General features: G+C 40.2%; 1 protein-coding gene across 1 annotated transcript in view; it reads left to right on the plus strand.

Moving 5' to 3' along the window:
* Positions 1-22,356, plus strand: part of lrmda (leucine rich melanocyte differentiation associated) — a 256,282-nt gene that overhangs the window by 218,418 nt on the left and 15,508 nt on the right. The window contains exon 6 of the mRNA XM_042501874.1: positions 6,954-7,038. Coding sequence (XP_042357808.1) covers positions 6,954-7,038 — 85 coding nt within the window. The remainder of the gene's footprint in view (positions 1-6,953; positions 7,039-22,356) is intronic.

The following is a 22,356-nucleotide window of genomic DNA, read 5'->3' on the forward strand; positions in this document are numbered from 1 at the left end:
CTTTTTTCTTCTCGTATGCCTTGAGTCAAAATTAGTTTTCATTCCCTCTGTGATCTTACTGACTGAAGCTGGCTCAAAGTAAAGAAAATCGCAGTCTTCGTAGCGGAGGCTGAGTCAAACACACACTTCACACAGCCGCAGTCTGAGTTAAGCATTGCTAAGTAACCTTCACATTTCACTCGTGTGAAGAGCTAATTTCCTTTAAGTTCACATGTCACTTTTTGTGGCTCTTTTTGTGGGTCCTCTTCAAATGTCTCTCGGCGTCTAATTGCATAGGAAACATTCTAGACAAGCCGGTGTGACAGGCCCGCTCCCCGAGTCTTCAATTATTAAACATCCTACACTCTAGAAAACAGCCCTGACGTTAGCTACAGCCCCTAATCAGAACAGAAAGCCTCATGATATGTCACACTCCTTAGTTGCTGTGGTTTTGTGTGTGTGTGTGTGTGTGTGTGTGTGTGTGTGTGTGTGTAGGAAGGATGAAAATATTTCTTTTTGCACCAGTTAAATAAGGCAAAACTCTGACAAAGATGATTTTTGTCAAAGGTAGAACATTCACATCTTCCCTTTATCTCCTGTTTTAGAGATAAAAGAAATTGTTTGTACTCATGAAAATATATGAAACAATCAGTTATGTTTTGTGGAAAAGTTTGAATAAGACACTTAATCATTGTTTTAACTGATATATGCAGCATTTTGTGGTCTCTTCTCCTTGTCTTGTAACTTTAGGTTGTAGCTTGTAGCTTCAGGATCCAATGGAAAGGTCATACTAGACCAAAAATAAGAAACAGCCTGGAGCTAATTGTACTGCATACCTGTAATGTAAGCTTATATTTCTGCTTTAAATCACCTGCACTTATTCCGCAAGACACTCAAAGTAAAGGTCGAATGACTTTTTAAATCGCAACCTAAAAACAAATACAGCCTTATTACCATCTATGAGTCATCGCTATGGATGATTAACATCCAGCAGCACTCAACCTTTGCCTGTCTGACGCTTAGCCGTACACAAAACGGCAATGTTCCCTGTTGCCAGTTTGCTCCGTGTGCCCTATGCCCCAAGCGAAAACATCAGAACAGTTGCTCTTGTGATCAGTGATCATATGATACATTTACACAGAGCAAGTTCATTGGAGTAGAACTGGTAAATCATTAAACACACGCTCAGTGGTCTTCCTGCTGAGCAAAAAGACTGCCGTAGTACCCACAAGTGCAAGCACCATTACATCAACTGTTCCCCCTGCCATTACCTAAGAAAACAGAATTAATGCTTTTCATGTGCATGGAGGTAATTTAAAACACGTTATAATCTTTTATCTGCTCCCCTAAGCCTCCATCATTAAGGTCAGATATAAAAAAAAGAAACATTTGAATTACTAAACCACTGCTCTGTCACAATGCCACTTGTGATAGTTGCAAAATAAGCCCTCCTTTCTGTGATGTAGTAGGATCAAAATAAAATATTTTGTGTACTAGTAAATTTTAATATTCTTCTGTTATAAAACTCTTTGAATAATGCACAAAAGTCATGTGTGTGCGTGTATATTAGGGGAGGGCTGAATCTCTGCTAGTGAATTAGAGCATTTCTCATTTCATCATTGCCGTTACATGCTGTAAGACGCTGCAAGCTGGTGCTACTTATTTGTTTTTTTTTCCTCCATTGTTTATTTCTAAAAGTGTTGTATTGTTCGTAACCCCTAACTTCAGAAGTATGACACACGGATCATAAAAAATTCTATCTAGTGAAGAAATAAACGTGTCATGCCAGCATTAAATGTTGACTCAAATAAGTTCACAAGTTGTGTCTCCTCTGATCTCTAACATGATCAGAAAGCAGCACCAGTTTACAGAGACAAGACGTGAAAAAAAGTTCCATGCACAGACACAAAAGAAATATTTTGATATAGACCCAAAGAGAAAACATATCAAAAGACATTTTTATACATGTCTTTTGCAAGCACAAAAAGCAGAAATGGTGTCAAGAGAAAACAAAACAGAAGGCTTGTTTCTTCCAACAATTGCTTTAAGCTACAAAAATCTCCTTGAGTCCCTAGCCTCCCCTCAATGTCAGCCCCCCCTCCCTCCCTCGCCCTCCCTCCCTCTCCTCTTCGTTTCTCTCTTTTCCCCTTTTCCCTCTCCAAGGCAGGACAGGGCCCTCTTTGCACCCTGATAGGTTGCGGGCTGATGCTTAGCAACAACATTCCTGTGCCCTAAGTAGCAGTAAGCCTCTGGCTGAACTCTTTGATGTGGCTGTCAGGCCACATTTATTTCCTTTTAGCACTTTGTCTACTTGTCCAGATGTATAAGGAGATAAAAAGGGCTGGTGTTTACACTGGTCTCCCTCTGTAGCGCGGCTGTAATTAGATTGTATTGCTGGTCAGTCTTAAGGAGGGAGGTGAGGTGAGGCGAGGCAGGAACCACCTGTGCCGGGATGAGCCAGGCTGCAAGAGAGGAAAGCGGCGTGTGCAACAAAATTACTTTTTGTACGCAACTCTGTGGCAGCCAACATCATAATCACATTCGAGTAAAATCTTTCTAGATCAGTTGATGTCAGCGTAATGTTCCATAATATCACCTAGATTTGCAAGCGACAGCTAAGCTTGCAAAACTTTGCAAACTTTGTTGTATCTGAAAAACACCCCGATGTGCGTCAACCCTCCCCAACTCATTTTTTGGTATTTCATATGTTCAGGAACCCCACTGTGGAGGTGGTTATGAGCTCCATGTGGCTCGCTTTGTGTTGTTTTTTTTTTTTTTTTGCGTTTCTTGTCTTTTCTATCCCTTCCCTGTCTCTCTCTTCCTGCTCCCCTCTCTCATGGTGATATGTTGGAAGTAATAATCACTATTGCCTCTGGGTTTATCAGCATTTATTCGCATAACAACACAGAAAAAGGAGAAGACAGACAGCATTGGTGTGATGTATTATCCAGTATGGGAATCATCTTTCATAATGACATCCAGCAGAGCTTCCTCTCTCTGCCACCACCCTTTTCTCTCTTTCTCACACACACTCACACACACATACATACACACACTTTCTTCATTTCTCTCTCCCTATTTCCACTCCCCTCTGTCCACCCTTTATTATCACAGAATCCATGGTGCTCCCCAGCCTGTAAATTTGTGCCGCATTATCATAAGCTGTGGTGATAACTCACATTGCACTGAGACAATAATGATGTGAACACTCAGCATATGCCCCAGGCCCAGCAAATTAAAACAATGCTCAGCTTGATGAGCAGACTAATCTGGACAGCAGAGAGACTGAGAGAAGAAAAGGGGGTCCAGGAGCATCTTAAATACACGACACAGCAGCACCTCCCTCTGTTCAGTGTAGGTACAACTGGAGAAAACAAGGGAGGGAGACAGGGGGAGAAAGAAAGGAGACAAAAAGGGGGAATAAAGAGAGTATGATTACAGATGAAGTGCTTGTTTAGAAAATATGAAAGGGATATGATGTGTGAGAACATCATGAGATAATCACCAGCTTTTATTTTTGTATCATATCATGTCATATTTCTGTTCAGCATCCCCAACAATGTATTATCTCGTAATTATCTAGTAAAAAGAGCTAAATGTCAATCATTATAATGTCAATCTTTGGATTTTTATTAATTTTATTACACAGTCATGGAGCACTCTATTTGTTATTACAATCTAGCATTAACAACATTACATAGGTATGCAAAGAAAGTCTATAAAGCCCATTTGTATTGAAATCTTTAATATATATAATCCATCAGTCCTCCTTAAATCAAGAACAAAAGAAATGATTCGCCCTCATTTATTCAACATGCTTTCTCCTCATAAGCATGCTGCTTTCTCCTCTTTTGGACAGGTCATTGACTAAAGTGAAAGAGTGCAGATGTGGAGGGGTACGGAGGAACGTCTGAGAGGAGAAAAGGGAGGATCAGGACATGGGAAAGCTGGCTGATTGATGTTCTGTGGGTGGGGTAAAATGCTTGTGCTGGATAGGACGGGAAGTGACAACCACAGATGTTGAATAGGCTGGGTGTTTGATCAGCAGGCATGATGCTGAGGAGGTGAAGCGGTGGTGTCATGCATAGCACGGGGACTGGGTGGGTGGTGATACTGAAAGCAAGGTGACTGACGTCCCATAGGACCAAAACGAGCCCAAGGCTTTATCCAGCTAACCTCAGCAGTCCTCCCTCTCCTTCTTCTCCTCCAGTGCCCCCCTAACACAGTCTGTGGGTGGTGCTGTTAATAATGTGGCAACTAGGAAGATTAATTGTGAGCAAGCAGCAGGATTAGGAGGGGCTTTTTTGGGGCCATGCAGGCCAGAAGAGGCCCAGGCTTGTGATCTTTCAAGCAGGCCAGGAAATGAGGCAAGCAGGGGCGCAACTCCGCGGTGGCTCAAAGGAGCATAGAGGTAGATCAAATAGAGAAGGCTCACAATTCTTGTTTTAATGCCTGATTTACTCTGTTAACTCATAATAATTGTCATATTCGGACTCTTTGAGTATTCATTATGCCTACCAATATCAATTGTACCCTCAAAACCAAATGTGGCGTGCCCTGTCAAAATCAGTTGGATGGCGCAACAGCTTATTTCTAGAAAAATATTTCCATCTTTGGTCATTTGGGGGTTTTGTTTGAATTTAAATAAACTTGCCTTTCAGAATATGAAACTCTTATTGTGTAATTTAGATGACAACTACAAATTTAAGGCTCGTAAAGGTCAGCAACGAACACCTGTGAGCTGCACTCTGGTCCTACCCAGTGTCACTCTCCACCCCTCTGTCTCCCTGAAATCATAAAATGAAAGGGCTTAACATTATAGTGACAAGGCAGCATCCGGGAAAGTGGGTTTTCATTTTATTTGAAATAAATAAGAGCTTGGTTTTCAAAATATAGAAACCTCTGACAAGCCACTGAGCTACTGTAGATCTAAGCAGCTTAGCGTGGTGCATCAAAACAACGTTAAATAAACTCTTGTCGATATAGACATTTTTAGCTCAGTTAGTTTCTCCACAATTCAGTCATGCAGTTCAATTTACAGAAAACTATTAGCACTATAGTGTAATTCATTTGATTTACTAGTACGGTTAAAAAAAGAGAGACAAAAAAAGGAAAGTGAAATAAAGTGCAAATATCAATCCATTCCTCAATTTACTATATATGTCTCTAAGGGTTCACCTATTAAAACAATCAAATATTTTTTTCATTACATTCACTGTGTGCTAACTTTGCCTGTGTAATGGACCAGTTCCTGCACTGTGTTGTTGGGCCTGCTTGTTTTCATATCCTTGCCGGCAACAAAATTAGTGTCAACAAGCTAGCTCCCAGAGTACAGTATGGGTTGCAAAAGCCAGTGGGCTCTGTCGTGAATCTTAGCAGCCACTGTTCTGCAAACTTTGAAGGGCTTTTCCTCAAAATCATGAATTGGTAACAGTTGTTATGCAATGTGATGCAATTTGCTTATTATTTTAAGAACAAAAAATTCTGGTATCATAAAAAAGTTTAGTATATCCTCTTTCCAACAGTGTATAAAACCCTAAATTTGTTTCAGGACCAATGTGATTGAAAATCTGGCAAAATAAAATAAAAAAATAGACAATGGAGACTTTTTTGTGTATAGCATGGGTGGTGTTACTTTTGGATCAGGATCTTTCTTGCGCATTACACATTTCGCCTGTGCTTCAGTTAAAAACAACTGATTATTTTTCCTCCAGTGGGAGGTGTCAGCTTTTAAGCACAGTATGTTCTTATTTTAAGTTGTTTTACTTCTTGTATTACACATTCCATACGAGTACAGCATACAAGCAGGGAGCGATCTGTGATATTTCTAAACAGTTTCAGCCACTCCAGAGGCAGCAGGTCTGCTGTCAAAACAATATTTCTATTCCAAGCTGTTTCTCTTGAAAGCAGGGTCCGCCAGCATATATGTAGTAAGGTCTCAAAATAGGCTTATTTTGCCATTTTTTTTCTCATTGGTGTAATGTGACACACATGCTGGCCAGACCTTAATGCCTTTCAGAGATGCTATCTGAAAGCACATTATGTGATCGTTTTCAATTCACAGTGCTCTCTTTGCCCATGAAGAATATGGTTCCATTTAACAGTGCAGACCGTTCCATTTCTCAAGGTTATGCATGGGCATGTAGAGGAACAACAATAAAAGTGGGAAAAATGCAGCTCCAAACCATCTCTAATATGTATTTGTCAGTTGAGTCTCTTGCTATGATTAAAGACCCAGTGAATTCCTTCCTGCAGGAAAGGAAAGTATTTCTGCAAAGGCATCGGATATCGCTGTGTCATGATAAACTGCCTGCTCCACTAGCTAAAAGGCTATGGGAAGGAAGAGGATGTTTTGGACCTTGAAAGTGCACGAAAGAACAACAACACAAGAAACTCTTGACCTGTTTGGGAACATGCTCTGAGATTCTGTTTTCTCTTTGTCTTAAAGCAGCATTTGTCACACTTGCTTAGCCTGAACCTCTGATTTTGCTCACAATCAATAGCTCATTCTAGTTTTGCAGGCAGCAATCTATGCATATATTTACCTCATGTTTCAATTCTGTGGCATTAAATAAGGCAGCCAGTTAAAGATTTCCTCTCTTAAAACCAGAGGTTATTTCGAGTCATTTGTCAGTCTACTCCTCACATAAACACGCTACATTTGGCTGTTCAGAGTGAGTGACATCTGCCCTTTAGTTGACCACTGCAGGAGGTCATAGCTGAGTGAAGGTTAAGACCTCTCCTCCCTAACCAGGTCGTAGATCAGATCATCAAAGACAGGAGTGAAGCTCCACAACAGGAGAGAAGTAATAAAACATGACCTGCCACATTATGTCATAAAACAGGAGCAGTGTTTCCAACATTTCCCGTACCAATCTCAAAAGATTTATGACACTCATAGTCAGCTACAAGGATCCTTTTCCTTTTTTTTCCCTCTAAATATTCATTCTTTTTGTATGTCTCCTTTCTCCTAGCTATCTAATGAGGCTGGATCTGAGAGTCACCCACTGCCCTACACTCCTTTGCCCCGAGGATCCAGAGATGCCAAGAACCACAAAGGTAAGGAAAAAAGAAAGACCTTTGGACTCCATAACCTTTTCAGTTAGGTGGTTTGTACATACATCTGTTCAGATATTCTTCAAAGTAAACAGGAAGCAACATATTATCATACGTTCAATCAAAACCAAGGCCCACAGATTATGTAAATACAAGTCATAACCCTAGCGGCTACAGAGAGTGGGAATCTATTGACCTTGAGACTGAGTTGAAGTTATGTTATCTTCTCTTATTGATCTCATCTCATCTGTGTGATGTGTTGATAGTGGGAATAAATCTGAGTAATCTGGGTTAACTCTGATCTGAATGTATGCGTGGGAGCAGACAGCACATGCACCAGATGAAGCATCCTTGATCTGTTGATACTAGCCATCGATTGGGCCTCATATTGACCCGGTGTAGTCAGTTGATGTAATTCTGTAGCAACTCCTTAACATCAAATGCTGCACTCCAGGAAGAATGCAATGCATTAATTAAAAAGACACCGTTATTTAAATCAATTGTACGGGCCACCTCCTGCGTTTGGAGCACATTTTCATCTGAGTTTGTAGTAAAAAGCCCCAGAAGTCCATTTTATAATATATATTTTTTCTCCCTGAATTAGATTATATATGTAAATTATTTTTTACCTAAACTTGGATCCTTACACTTGTATCAGTGTCAAGTCCATGTATAGTTAGTCTATGAGTGCATTTACATGGACATGAATAACCCGTTTATGATTAGGATTTTGGCTTATCCTGCTTATGTATGTGAGCATGGAAACAAAATATTAAATGTATGAAAACCTGAATAGACTAGCTGGAATACAGGGAATATGAATTACTCAATTTCTCTGTGCTCATGTAAACGCTGTATACCAAATATGATGATATCCAGGCTAAGCCTCATGATTATTCATGTCAATGAAATTGCACTACACATCCTTGCTTTGCCACGACATTTCATTGGATAGACGTCAACATACTGTAGAAGCGGCATTGTAATGTTTTACCATAACTTTAAATGCCATAGCTAACAAAAGGTGAAAGACATGAAAAAGTTCTAATATCACAGAAAGGTAGTTGTCTGATATCAGGTAGAATTGTCAACTCGTTATGCTCTGTATTCATCTTAAGTCTGACACTGCATCCACTTAAACTGATTTCCTTGGGGGAAGGGGGATTTGATGTTCCCTAACCAATAACTAGAGATGAACACATCTGTTTGACTCTAATGTAATTTTAAGTCCAAACTGATGTGAAGTCATGCCAACATACATGTTTTGCCAGGTTTTTAAGCTTGGAGTGGAGCAAAGAAGAGCAAATTATAATGTTTGGCAATATTGAGAAGACATGTTGATTTAAAACAACATCAGTAGCAGTGTATATCTTATCTATAGTCCCTGTGATTTTTTTAACCCCTCATTGGTTCCAGTGCATTGCTTGACAACAGTGTCAGCCCCACCCGTGGCACGGATTGGCCAATCAAGTTTCAATGTGGCGTTCACTAGTTATTTTTTATTTTTACTGGGTAACCGCTGCTTCAAGTCACAAACCAGACAAGTGGGGGGGACTCAAAGGTCTAGACCCTCGCAAGAAAGGTAGGGTATCTTATCATACATTCTTGCAATAATTATTAGTTGAATGGACAACTTTTAAACTTTTGGTTTGGTGGTATAATTGTTGGCACCACTTTCTCAAAGAGCCTGGCAACTAGCACAGTGTTCACTATTTCTGCTTATCCAACGATCTGTCATTTTTGCTACTGGGGATAGTTACTGCAATGTACTTAAATTGATACTCTCTGTTAACTGGGTATAGCTACTTATAGCTTCTGTGGAAAACAAAAGCTTTATCACCTTCCTGTTGTGGTAACACAATGGCTGATTCACGTTCTTTGTGCAGTAAATCGGCCTTCATTTTCTCGGATATCGTACCCCATGGCCAAAACAGAATTACATAGTGAATGCAAGGCTTACAGGTTACCAATCTAGACAGAGATGGTGTCATTATTCTATAGCCATTACACTGTGAAATCAAAATTTGCTTCATAACGATCAGTTTAAGCATAAAACTTGTCTACTTTTAGTAGGCTTTTTTTCCCATTTAGAATAGCTTAACATCTTGACTCTGTGTTTAATGTCTTGAATGTGCTGTTTTGAGTGACTTGAACCACAATCACTTTCTCGTGTTATTTGTTACGCCTCAGACATTCATCACTGTCATACTATGTAAAATGTTTGTGATGGGCTGACCAACAGCATGGTCGCACAACAGGTCAACAGTTACCATCTCTACTTTACACCCCCGTTCATGGTGCCAAGGACAGATCTATGTCATAAAAGTGTGGACAGTGGCAGCTCTCACCGGATGCAAGGACGTGCTTTGTCAAAATCAGACCTGGCTAAGAACAGTCCATTTAAAGGTGAGGGGATCTGACATGAAATATTTTCCCCTCCGTCTAAGATCTGAGCAGCAGTGACAGTCTCCATTTGTTATTTTTATGATGCAGCGCTGCAGTCTTAGATAACACAGCCCTCATCTTCGCCCTTCACCTCCTCTTCATGTCCCTGCCTCTAGCCCCCTTCCCCGGCTCTTTGTTATGTTTTTTTTTCCTTTTATTTACACTTCTTAAACATACTTGAGTTTTCTGTGCGTTGGAGACGGTCACAGTAACTCCTCATTCAAAGAGAACAAAGCTGGTGGCAAAGCATTGCTACAGCAACATTTTTCAGACAGTAATTCCAAACAACTGAGTTAAATTCAGGATACAAACAAAAGGGGTGAAAGAATATGCTGAGTGGTTTTATGTAGTTCAATACAGAACTCTTTCAATACTATCTTTCAATGTGCATGGTGAATGAAACAATTTGTTCCACAGTTTTTGCAAAAATCTGTTGAAAAAGTGAGGTGGTGATAATGTGTGTCCTGTTTTTGCTGTTATGCAAATAACTGCTGTTCTTCTGTGCTACTGTGCAGCAAAATCACACTCAGTGCAATATAGAATCAAACCCTAAATTAACAACAGCGAATCATTATATCCTTACTAAGCAGAGGAGGTGTTTCTACAAAGTATGTGATTGTGACAGTAGTTTTTAGGGGGTTAACCCTTTAACACCTGGACTGACATGGGTTTTCTTATGCAACGCCTTTCACGACCAATTAAACCTCTGACACCTGAGAAAATTGCCCTGATTTCTTTTGAAAACACAGAAAAAAGCAATGAGCAACTTGGCATGAAATGTCCAGCAAATTAAAAACAAAAAAACAAAACAAAAAAAATAAAAGGCAACAAACAAAGTTTAAAAGAATATATAAATATATATAATATATATATATATATATATATATATCTATGGAAGTTCAGGTAAATTTTCATATAACTTTTTACTAATTTCTTGTTAAATTGCCTTCTTCCCTTGTTTTTGAAAGAAGTCAGGTCAAGTTGCTCAGTTTTAAAGGCTTAATGAAGTGGTCTTTTTTAATGGGGGTACAATGGAGGCTGTATAGTTTTATCCCGACTCCTGCAGTTGCAGGCAGATCAGCAGCACTTCTGACATTGCCCTGTCGGCTGCTCAGAGAGAACCTCCCTTTCCTCCTTTCAACCCTCTGCACCTCCACCCCCCTCCACCATGTCACCTGTGTGGAAGCCCCAGAGCCTGGGTGCCAGAGGTAATTACAGCATCTAGGAGCTCCCAGAGGAGGGCAGCGTTGGCAGGTCACTGCCCAGGGAGAGAGAGGGGTGGAAACCAAGGACAGAACTCCAGGATAAGCTCCTGTCTTTGTCAGTGGAGGTGAAGGAGTAAACCTGAGGAGATGGAGCAAAACAAGGTAGCGATGAGAAGAGTGGGGAGAGAGGAAAGAGTTATGAAATCTAAATCAAGATTTTATAGAGCAGATCTGATATGAGGTAGACAGAACAAGAGGGAAAGATAAAGGAAAGAGGTTAAGACAGTAAGAGGACCAGCACTTAATAGTGAAATAAGATGTAAAAACGAGTGCGAGCTAGACAAAAGACAAAGTGAAGGAGGATGGTGGGGGCTCCAGTGTGTCTTGGTGAAGGCGTGACACAGAGTGGAGTGGAGTATGTAGTCTGGCAGAGGGGCCTGAGGATCCTCCACTACTGTCACCTTGACTCTTAGTCTCAGTACTGGTCCAACTGTCAACTCGACTCTAAATCTAACAGTCCAAAATGGAGTCCCAGCCTAAAGTACTGTGTGTCTTCATGAAGACTACCATACTATCAGGCCACAGCCACAGTGCATATTGTAATCTTGTGCCTTACCATGATGATTTATCAGTTCAACATGCAAACATGTGCCAGGTTATTTATTACCAGCTTGTCATTTTCTTACAATGACAGATTTTGAAGTGCGATTCACAAGTTTGTTCCATAGATCTAATTATAACTGTAGCTCAGAAGTATGTAAAAGAAACTTGATTGATACATCCATGTACAGTGAGGATATTTTAATGAAATACCATTCATTTCATATACAGTATATATTACAATAAATATGCCAGGCACAAGTAACAGTTTTTTACAGGTATCAGATTAAATTTGAGTAGGCCATCCCTCAGCAGTGACAGTGGTAAATGAAAGGGATATCTTTGTACAAGCAGAGTAAACAGACAAGGAAAAGTGCCTGAAATATGCCTTTACAGTATGAGCTCGGGGCCCTTTTAATCTTGTTGTTCTGGGCCTGCTTCCAGCTACTTTGTATGTATGTATCTTAAATGGTGCACAACTGTTATTAAAATCCCAGGAGAAAAGCAGCCTTCAAAGCACAAAAAAGCCTTTCTGATGACACCCATGGGGTGTCTCACATTTGTTTGTCAGCTTGCTTTCATTACATGTCGGGGTGATCTGCACTGCAACTCCTGCCACACTCCCCCTCAGCACCCCATCCTAAAAAAATGGACCAACGGGAAGCGATCCAAACTAAGAGTAAACTGTTTTATAGTTGCTGCACAACAAATAAACAAACATCTGGAAGCATTCAGAGCGGCCCATTAGAAGGGCTCTGGGCTTTGCCAAAAAGGGGTAAATGATGAGGAATGGGCTGTCGAAAGGCTGGCGGAGACAGGGGAGAGGCCAGATGACAGAGCTGTGGGTGCTAAGCACTGCCTTTTAGAGCTCAGCTGGGCTCAGAGAGATCTACACCTGCTGCTATCTCCTCCTCCCCTTCCTCTCCTCCACCAGACATCTGGATGGGATACATGACTAATGGATGACTAAACTGCTAGTGTTGAAACTTAGCTGTTGTCATTATGAAGGGGAAGGTTGTTGGTTTGACTGATGACTTAATGTTCTTTGCACTATGCTCTTAGTAAAACTAAAAGTGAGTTTGACGGCTTTAAAAAATGTTAATGCCCCAAAACAGATATACAGCTCCCTAATGTCAGTTTATTGTTGCTTGTTTAATAACCAGAGCTGATTATATTATTTATAACTGCATGGATCAGATGCTGTTGTGAATACAAATAGTAGTTTTTCCATAAAGTGCTGTTATTTAAAATGAACACATGTGCTACAGGTTACCAAGTGTTTTGGTAAATTAATTGTTACATTACCTCATACATCTGTTTCTCTACTCCTGGGTTGTTTTTCGTGCTTATCTTGGGCGATTCTGTTTGATGTCACTCTGTAGTCAGAATGAAATTCTCATCTTTCTGCTGATAATCTTCCCATTCTGGTTTGGACCGCCTTGGCATGTTCCCCGAGTATGGAAATGTCCTCTCTGGAACGCGGTGAGAAAAGACAGAGCACCTTCTGACGTTTCCCATTAGACACATGTACGTGCTCTGCAAGACATTTCACTCAGCCTCGTAATGATTATACCAGCAGGATCTGTCCCCTGATAAACATCACTCTTAAACACAAAGACTTGCACTGGCCCCCACACAACTAAAATGAGGCATATGGAAAGAACAAAGTGTAAGCTTTTCCTCCACGCTGGTCCAGAGTGCCCTTTGAAGAGCTACTTTCTCTAAACTTTTTACGATAAACTACAATGCGTGCGTTCAACATGGAGAAATGACAGATGATGAAATATTTCATAGAGAATGATATATACAGATCTCACTGCCAACCATACACCATGAGCATGTGTTGAGTGAGCCTCCGCACCAAACTCTACGAGGTGAATTGACAAAGTAAAGACGTGGCCTTTTTCCCGGGTACAGAGATCATAAAAATGTTTCCCAAGTACTCGTCACGGCATGAAACTTTTATTTCTTTGCTATGTTTGCCAGTTTGTGAGATGATGAGGTGTCTAAGATTACTTCCTAATGACAGTGTGAGCTTTCCTCCACACAGCTACAAAAATCAAAACCACAAAATATGCTCTTTATTTGTTTGAATAAACTTCCCTGCACAGGAACCACTTAGAATAAAATAGGCCTACTGTAACTTTAGTGGTGGACTAAAGTGACTAAATACATTAACTTAGATACTGTTCTTAGGTCCAGTTTTGCTGTAACTTTATACTTCTTCTCCACAACATTTCAAAAAGTACTTTTTACTCCACAGCACTTACCAGGTGTAGTTACTCTTCAGATTAAGGTTATTTTACATATAAACCTGAGATGAACTCAGAACTGGTTTGGATTTAACTACCCAGAAATACACACACAAAGTATTAAAACTAGCTTTACTTTGACAATATTAAAATGCTGCTTAGATGTCGATGCACCAGTAACTAGAAAAGTGCACTCTGTAAAGACCCTTGCCAGGCGGCTGCCCAGGCTTGCTGCCACTGTAGACACGTCTTGTAATTTTAGCGTATAAAGGAAAAATGACCAAGTTAACAAAAAATGCAAGTCAAAAAAAAAAAAAATGGACAAGAAAAACAATCCGCCTCTAAAACACTCCCCCGCTCCCCCTATGACATAGTGTGGTGGACTGAACAAAACCAGGTTGCAGGTGGATTGCAGAAAGCTGTGCCCAGTTGAATACGTAGTCCCTCCCAGCTTTCCTACAGTCAAGATGTCCGAGAAGCTAAAAAAAAAAGGGGAGCAATTCACCTCTTCACGTGCCTAACTTAAGTGGATCATAACATGTTAGGTATGGAATTAATCTGCAGATGCTTCAGTTCAAAATGAGACCAGACTTTTTATGGATATCAGTTTTTGATACACATCAAAGGGCAAAATTTGGCCCGTAACAAACTGTACGGATCGTTGTTTTTAGCTGAGACAATTTTAGAAACCTTGCAGCCACTACCACCTGGTTAAGAGAAGTGAGTAGTCAGCAGTCAATGATGGCATAAAAGAGTCAAACTATTATGAACCATAGCAACCACGAGAGATCCTTACCATATTATCATAAATATGCAAAGTAAGTAAATATTAGGCTGAGTATTAGCTGTGGACAGACAGAAACACACACTTTTATATTCTAATGATTTAAGACAACGCTCTGAATGGTGCCAGTCTACGTCAACTTATTCTGCTTTTGATACTTTAAGGACAAAAAAAAAAAATGAAAGTTTTGTACTTTGACTTTAATAAAAAACTAACAAAAAATATTATTTATATATATATACACACACACACACACACATATATATGAGAGTATTATTTTACCATGTTGGTCTCTGTGTTAAGGCACCTGCATTTGCGGTGTGTTTGATGTATTCAAACAGACACTAATTGCTAAACGTGTTCCATAATACATTTTTCTAACCCAGCCTTGTATTGAATGAACAAGAACCTGAATATTTGCTCGTAGCCACATCAATCTGTTCTTTGGCGAGGTTGCTCCTGCTGCATATCACAGTGGTATATACTCCCCGTGTATGAGGACAGGCTCTATTTCCTTTTTGCGAGTCAGATGATGTGATATTATTCCTCCCAGGAGTGGATTGGCTCGGCAACATGAATATCCATTAAAGCCGGCCTATGGAGATGGATGAGGGGAGAGGGGACGAGGCAAACTGGGCCCTGCAATCCTTCACCGCGGCCTCGCATAACACTGCACTGTCCGCATCCAAAGTGATGAGAGCTCATTTTTGGAGGCAGGCCTGTCCTTGTTATTACTACCCTGAAAATCACCTCTACGTTTTCTCCTTCAGAAGCAGGCTAGATTAAAATGCCAGGATAACCTCCTCAACTTCCATGACAGGCTTAACTGCCGAACTCTGACGTGCCAGCTCTAAACTGCTTTGAGAAAGCTGCCTTCCACCAAGTGTCATTATCTCTCCGTTATCGGATGGCACTCCGCTCACAGTGTGTGAATAATTCTGTTTGTGCTGGGTTTGGGGAAATGTCAGTGACACTATTGTTTTTACCTTGCTGTTTGATGTAGCTGAGAGAGTCTCCTGAGTGTCTTGAGTTCTTAAACTGATGTTGGATGTATACAGCAGAAACTTAAAGTGAAAGGTAGAACTGTCAGCTTCTAAAGTATTCCAAGATATTTGTCTGTTAGTTCGTCTTACTTGTGGTATAAAAGTAAATATTGCTCTGTGTGATATTTTGCCTTAATAAGGAATGTTTCGTAGTTTTAAGTATGCTGGAATTGTTTGACTGAAGGTATCCATGCAGTTTCATTACGATGCCACCAAGAGTTCACAGATCAAATCAAATATTTTCTTTCTGTTTGTCATTAATCCCAAGTCACTGTACAAATCATTTGATGCTGAAGTTTTTGTGCAACACATACTTTATAATGAACATTAAACATTTTTAGCACAGTTGCCTAAAAAGCATACGATCACACTTTTGAACTCCTCCATCCATCACCGCTGAAATATGATGATTGCAAACTTTGAGCCATATTCTCAGCAGCAGGAAAATATGTAGCCTCCTAAATCTTTACTGTCCGTGACCACTGCAGACAAACCTTTGTTATTTATGGTGATACAAACCCAACTGGACTCACCCGTTAAAATGTGCTCAGACAAAAACAGACACAAGTTTGAAGCAATATGTTGGCTTCTTCTCCAAACTTGTCAGACTGATGGACAAGGACATGAGTTTCTGCCAAGCAGGCCCGGCCCTTTTGGAAAAAACACACTGCTGGTGCTCTGGACTTTGGTCTACTTCCCAGTTGCACTGGTCATTCTCAGGAAAGTAGCAGAACATAAATCACCCAAAGTGGATAGGTCGTACTGCTTGAATCAGCTCTGAAATTCTGGTGTTGCTAATGCAGCTACACTATTATTCATTCCCCACCATGATTTGTAGTTGTGGTTGGGGATGACTGAGACGCGGCCTGCGCTTTCCAGCCGCACTTTCACTCAGAAGTTGGAGCAGGTTTTTGTAGCCTTTATGGCTTCCAAAGGTGGGAGTCCATCATTGTAATTTAGGATGGGGTTTAGCTGCCAGATGGTTTTGGATATTTTTACAGCAGGATGGATGTTGGGTCCACCAGTTTTCTTCTGTGTCAGTACCCTTTGAAACAAATTGCTTGGTGAGCAGGCGGAGTCTGTCTGTGTGAGAGGGCTCGCTACCCTTCATTCTGATGAATAGCTACTAACATGCTGGCAGATGCTGGACAACTTGTCATGCTAAAGGGGACAGGATCAGACCGCAATAAGTCCTTGTAGCTTTGTAATTATTGTGTATTATCAAGCATGTTTACACAGAGATACTCAGTGTCTCATATTTTAGATTGTATGATACAGTGAGTTAACAAAATTAGATCTAGTACCTGCTGAATTTATAAGTCTTGTTGGTTTATGTGTGATCGTATGTCTTAATCAGGGTGTTGTTAATAAATTATATTTTGAGTAGACTGTAGATCGTAATTCTAAGGTAACTGATCTTACGCAGTAATCGCTCAAGATGAAAACATGCCTTAATGCTAGTCTGGTTAATGGCTCCAACAAATTAGATTCCAATTCACTTGGTGGCCAGTTTATCATGCTGGGTGACAATGCATTTTGCATGGCTTAACAACTGTGCTACATCACTGAACCTTTCTGTTAGACATGATCTTAACAGAGCTATACATGCCATCAGTTCACTAATATGTAGTGAGAAAAGAGGTCACTGGTGATAATTTAAACAACTACATCAAGTAGTGTCCTGTTAGAGGACAGTCTCCAAACACAGCATGCTTAGTGAGCCATGTAGTATAAACATAAACTTACAGATAATGTTTTTGTAGACACACATGCACACATGTTGTTTCCCTATGCATTCTGCAGCATCACACTAAGTATACATCACAATTTAGAGAAACGGATAAAGCCATAGCCAAATGATCCATGTGCCAAAGCAAGGATGATGACAACATACTGTTACTGTTACTGTCTACCAGAGGTGGGACCAAGACATTGTTTTGTCACAAATAAGTCTTCAATCCCAAGTCAAGAAGGATAAGTCCCAAGTAAAGTCTTAAATCTTTAACAATTACTTTTGAGCCCAAAAACATGTCATAATGTGCTCTTCACCAGGTGCCAAATTTCAAAAACTCCAGATTCTCAGAGTCATGTACATTCAAAAATTACAGAAGTAGCTTTGTCAAGATGGTCCTAGCTTTACTTTGATAATTTTCGCCAACATGTCTTATGGCTATAGCAACATTCTACCCACCAAAGTCATTGTCAGCAAACAGGCAAACAGACAACAGCAGAATATCTAAAGCACTGTTTTTCAGTTAAAAACAAAAGTCAGCCTCCATTATGTGCTGCATTGTACAGTAAACCTTTGTTGGTACAGGCAAGTAAGGTAGGTCAGCATTGACCCAAGAAGTCGGTTTAGAAACTGTGATAGATGTTTACAACTTAGGGTTTGGTTCGTAATGTCACTGGTTGCTCTCGTTTCTGCATCCAAAATAGGTTTGACTAACCTGTTTTTTAGAGTCTGTGTGACAGTTTGAATGCTTATATTTCTTACCCTGTTTGAATTCTTCATATCAAGTTTGCTCAGTTCCCAGAACCCAGCAATTAAAGTAGAAACAGATAACTTTTCACCTGGTGTATTTCGAAGTGGCATTGTTGGGGGAGCTGTCACAAAGACAAGCAGATTTTTTTCCACAGAGTAGTAACCACCAACAACACAAGACAAAAGCATGATTGTTTTCATTTATTTAGGATATAATAAAGACATGAAAGCAGGTAAAAAAAGTGCCAGGCTGATTGGGGCACCAGTCACCCTTCATTTTCTCGAGAAATTTCGTACCTGATAGCAGACAGAAGTGCATAGTGAAAGCAAGACTTAACCAAAATAAACGCTAATGGTGTCATAATTCCATAGTCATTACATTTTGCAGTCAGTGTCTATGGGTCATCTTTTGGCTTACCAGGTGAAGTGTGCACCCCATGCAGGCGAGGTCCATTGTGGTGACCCCAGTTTGATTCCAACTTGTAGCTGTTTGCAGTGTGTCATCCCCATTCTCTCACCCCCCTTTCCCATCAGTCTATTGTCAGTTTAACTTGATGATTATGCTGGTGTTATCATATGAATGATGGCAGAAACTACGAAACTACGAAACTATGAAAAAACCTGTACTTGTCGTGTAAAACATAATTAATTTGTTATTATGCAAAATCCTGTAGGACAGATGTTGCATTGAACGATTTCTGGAGATTTGGGGCTTTTGAGTCATAAATAGTCATTTATAATTAGGATTAATGCAGTCGTAAATAACACATTTTATATGAATATATGTTTAGAAAATGGTTTTAAATGTTTTTCAAAGAACAATATGAGCACTGCTCCATGGGCCATATGAGCTGTATTTTCCTCACGTGCTACTGCACTCTCTTAGGTAATGTAGTACTCTCAAGTCAATGTAAGAGTACATAGTATTGAGCCAAAAGTTTGTTTATGAAGGCAACAATGCATATGTGCAGATGTTACAAAGTGACTATAAGGTTATCCACTAATGCATAAATATGTAGGGTGTAGTATAGTGAAGTCATTACAAGTAGGCATGACTGCAACCACTCTTTCTCTTAGCATTGTGGATCCTTAAACTTCTCACACACACACACACACACTGACGCACTCATTCTCAGGTACCCTCAATGCTCCAAAGCTATTGTGGCGGAAAGAGCTGAACTCATCTGTCAATTACGGTAAGCTCCATTGGGCCATTGTCTAAACTGTTTTCTCACTCACTGGTGAATCCAGTGATTTATTGTCAACTGCCTCGGCATCAATATACAATTGGGAGACACTAAGCTGTGATGTCTGAACACAAACTATTGTCAGAGTATCAGCATAGCTCACATTAAGTGCTATTTAGATTATTCATTGCATCGGGTTGTGTGAAAGCCTTGTTTGGATTTGCTGCTTGTAAAGAAGAGAGAAAGGCCATTATCCTATACGCTGGGATTCCAGCGTTATGGATCTGAGCTTCTATTTACTTCACATTCAATTTCCAACTGAATGATGTCCGAGCTGCACCAAACGTAGACACAGTGTCGCAGATTTGTGGGTCAGCTTGTCCTGCCCTGTCTTAAAGTCCAGAAGGTCAACTGGATGCGAGTGTCAGAGCTATTTTGCTGAAGTGACATGCATTTTATCTCTCTTTAAATATAAAGGGCCTCAGTTAAAGGAAGTAGCGAGTCTTTTTATGGTTTTGTACTGGCATCAACATTCCAGCTCAACCAGAATGAAAAGAGCGAGGTCACTTAAATGCTAGGAAGTCCAAAACAACCTTTTAATCTGTCACTTTGATTTGCCAGTTACTTTTAAACAGACAGAGCAGGTTTTTCTGTCATGATGATGTGAGTGGGCAAGTTATTTCAGCATCATAATTTGATTTGCAGATAGTTTTTGGCATGTTATGTTGCTGCAGCACAAGATGATTGGGATTGACTGAGTCATTTAAGTCAAACACATGAATTTATCCCAGATTGTTGTGACTTAAACTTCTTGATTCCCCTCCCTCAGGACAAACATGGACTCAAAACTAAACCTTCAAAATTGTTTGCCCTAAAACCGTATCATATCTGCTCAGAAAAATCCAGTTCCTTAATTATGCATTTGCAGTGGTGGACATTAATGAAGTGCATGTATTTAAGCACTGTACTTAAGTACAGTTTTTGAGTATATGTAATTTACTTGAGTTTTTTTCTTTTTTGAAAACGTATTACTTTGATTCTACTACATTTTGAAGACTAAATATTGCACATACTTTGAATACTTAAATATTTTTCAAAGCAACTACTACAGTATTGAAACTCAAGTAATAATTTGACTTAACAGCTTTCACTTGTATTAAAGTAATATTTGACCAGAAGTGTTTATACTTTGACCTAAGTAATATGGGTTGTGTACTTTGTCCACCACCATGCATTTGTATACAGTATGTGGTATTTGTTGAGGCTGAGTGTTGAGGATTCAGGGCAGTAAAATTTCCTGAACTGAAAACTTTGAAAACTAATTATTTAAGTGTAAACAAACAGAAAATTTCCATTCCCTGGCATGTTGAGTGCCGAGAGACCCCCGAAAAGAAAGCTAAAATATGTCTCTTCATTTGACACCATTAGCAAGTGTTAACACATAACCTTTGACAGTGCTGGCCAACAGCTCCACACCATTTTAGGCATCCTCTGCAGGAGCAGTTCTGAGCGAAGGATTTGGACAGTTGGATAACAGAGACAGGGTAAGAGGGCATAATATTGGATAAAGTGAAATGAGCATATCTGGCGGTGGGATTCTTTGTTTGACCTTACGATGCAATGTCCCAGGGCTAGCCAACTGTTTATTTTGTGCCCTCTGATCCATGTGTTTCTGGTTAAAATAACAAGCTTGGTTGTATTTATTTTTTCTCCTTTGCATTATAACCTCATGGTAAAGAGTGATTACATTGAATAAATTGTTTTGAAAGGGCACATCTACTGTAGAATATGTCTGCATTATTGTTTTGCTTTATGTAGCAGGCAGTAGATTGCAATAGCCAAGTGAAAGGATGATATTAAGATAACCTTGGGAGAGAAGCGACAACACAGCCATGGGCATCTGTCCTGCCTGCCATCACTAACCCACTGTGACATTTTGGCTGAGGAACGGGTCGATCTACAGCTCTAACAGCTTATTTGCACTTTTTATACTTGAAGGGATGGCTTTTTTTGTGCACTTTTGGAGACTGCCACCTTGGTCAGCTTGTATTGTGATGTGCTGTTAGTAGTGACGTTTTTACATGCGGGGCCTGTGGGGCACGGCCCCACCAGTGGGCGCTGTTGTGCGGAGAAAGATTTTAGGCTTTTAAGTGTCAAACACAATAATGTGGTTGAGCTTAAATTAATAACAAATCCAGCTCTGTCTACTTTATGAAATGTTTGTAATTTTTCCTGGTATACTAAATGCAATTTCCTCTCAAGATTTTTTTTGTAGTGTAGTAGTGTGTAAATTTGTCTTTTTGCCTAATGCTGCTCGCCTGTTTCCGGTTGGTGGGGAACAGAGCTGGCCCTGCACGCGCAGTGTAGTGAACTGGACAAACGGCTGCGCATATGCATGCGCGTGCTCAGCGCGCACTTTGGTTTAGGAAGTGGGGTCCGACGGCTAGCGATTAGACAGGCGTGAGGGCGGGCACCGTGCAGGTCTTACTTAGCCTACTTTAGCTAAGGAAGGACTTACCTTATAATGAATCGTGTGGACTATTTAACTACTGTGCGATTTGGCACTTTACCCCTCGAGCAGAAACTGGACATTAAAACGTTTGGGACCGCATCGACCTGATAACGTCATCTTATCTCAAGAGGGAAAAGATAAGACAAGATAATTCAACCAGGAGCGGTTCAATAGGAAAACTTGGCTAACCGCTAGCACAGCAAAACAAACCCTGTTCTGCTTTTCATGTCTTCTTTTCGGAGGAGTAACCGTCTGGACAACAACTGGATTTAAACACTAAAAACATCTTTCAGAAAAGCTAAAAAGACGAGAGCTGTGCACGTGGGAAATGCTATATGGCTTATTGGGAACCACAAATGCTACACAGCAGCTTGACAGTGTGTACAGACGCAGCGTTAACCAACACAGCCGACAGACTGAGGAAAACAGGTATGTTATCGGCTGAATTATAACATGTATAAAACTTTGTGGAAAGTGCAGACATGACGAGCCTGCCAGCTAGTTAAACGCCGGCATTTTTAGGTGCATTTTTGATACGATGTGGAGCTAGACTCCAGGCTCAGGAGCCACTACGATGCTCAACCACATTTTAAGGGCACTTAAGCAATTATTCAAAATGTGTGGCGGACTCGTATATTGACTGTCATGTATTAGCTGTGTGCCGTTCACGGCGTAAGTTTTGCATTGTATTTTATTGTCCTAATGTTGGTGTTGTTTTGATGTTGAGTATTTGATGTTGGTGATGTCAAGTTTTTTGTGTGGTCCCACCTGAATTTTCATACCAGAATCGCCTCTGGCTGTTAGCCATTAG

This window comes from Plectropomus leopardus, chromosome 15, assembly GCF_008729295.1.
Source record: "Plectropomus leopardus isolate mb chromosome 15, YSFRI_Pleo_2.0, whole genome shotgun sequence".
Lineage (NCBI taxonomy): Eukaryota > Metazoa > Chordata > Actinopteri > Perciformes > Serranidae > Plectropomus > Plectropomus leopardus.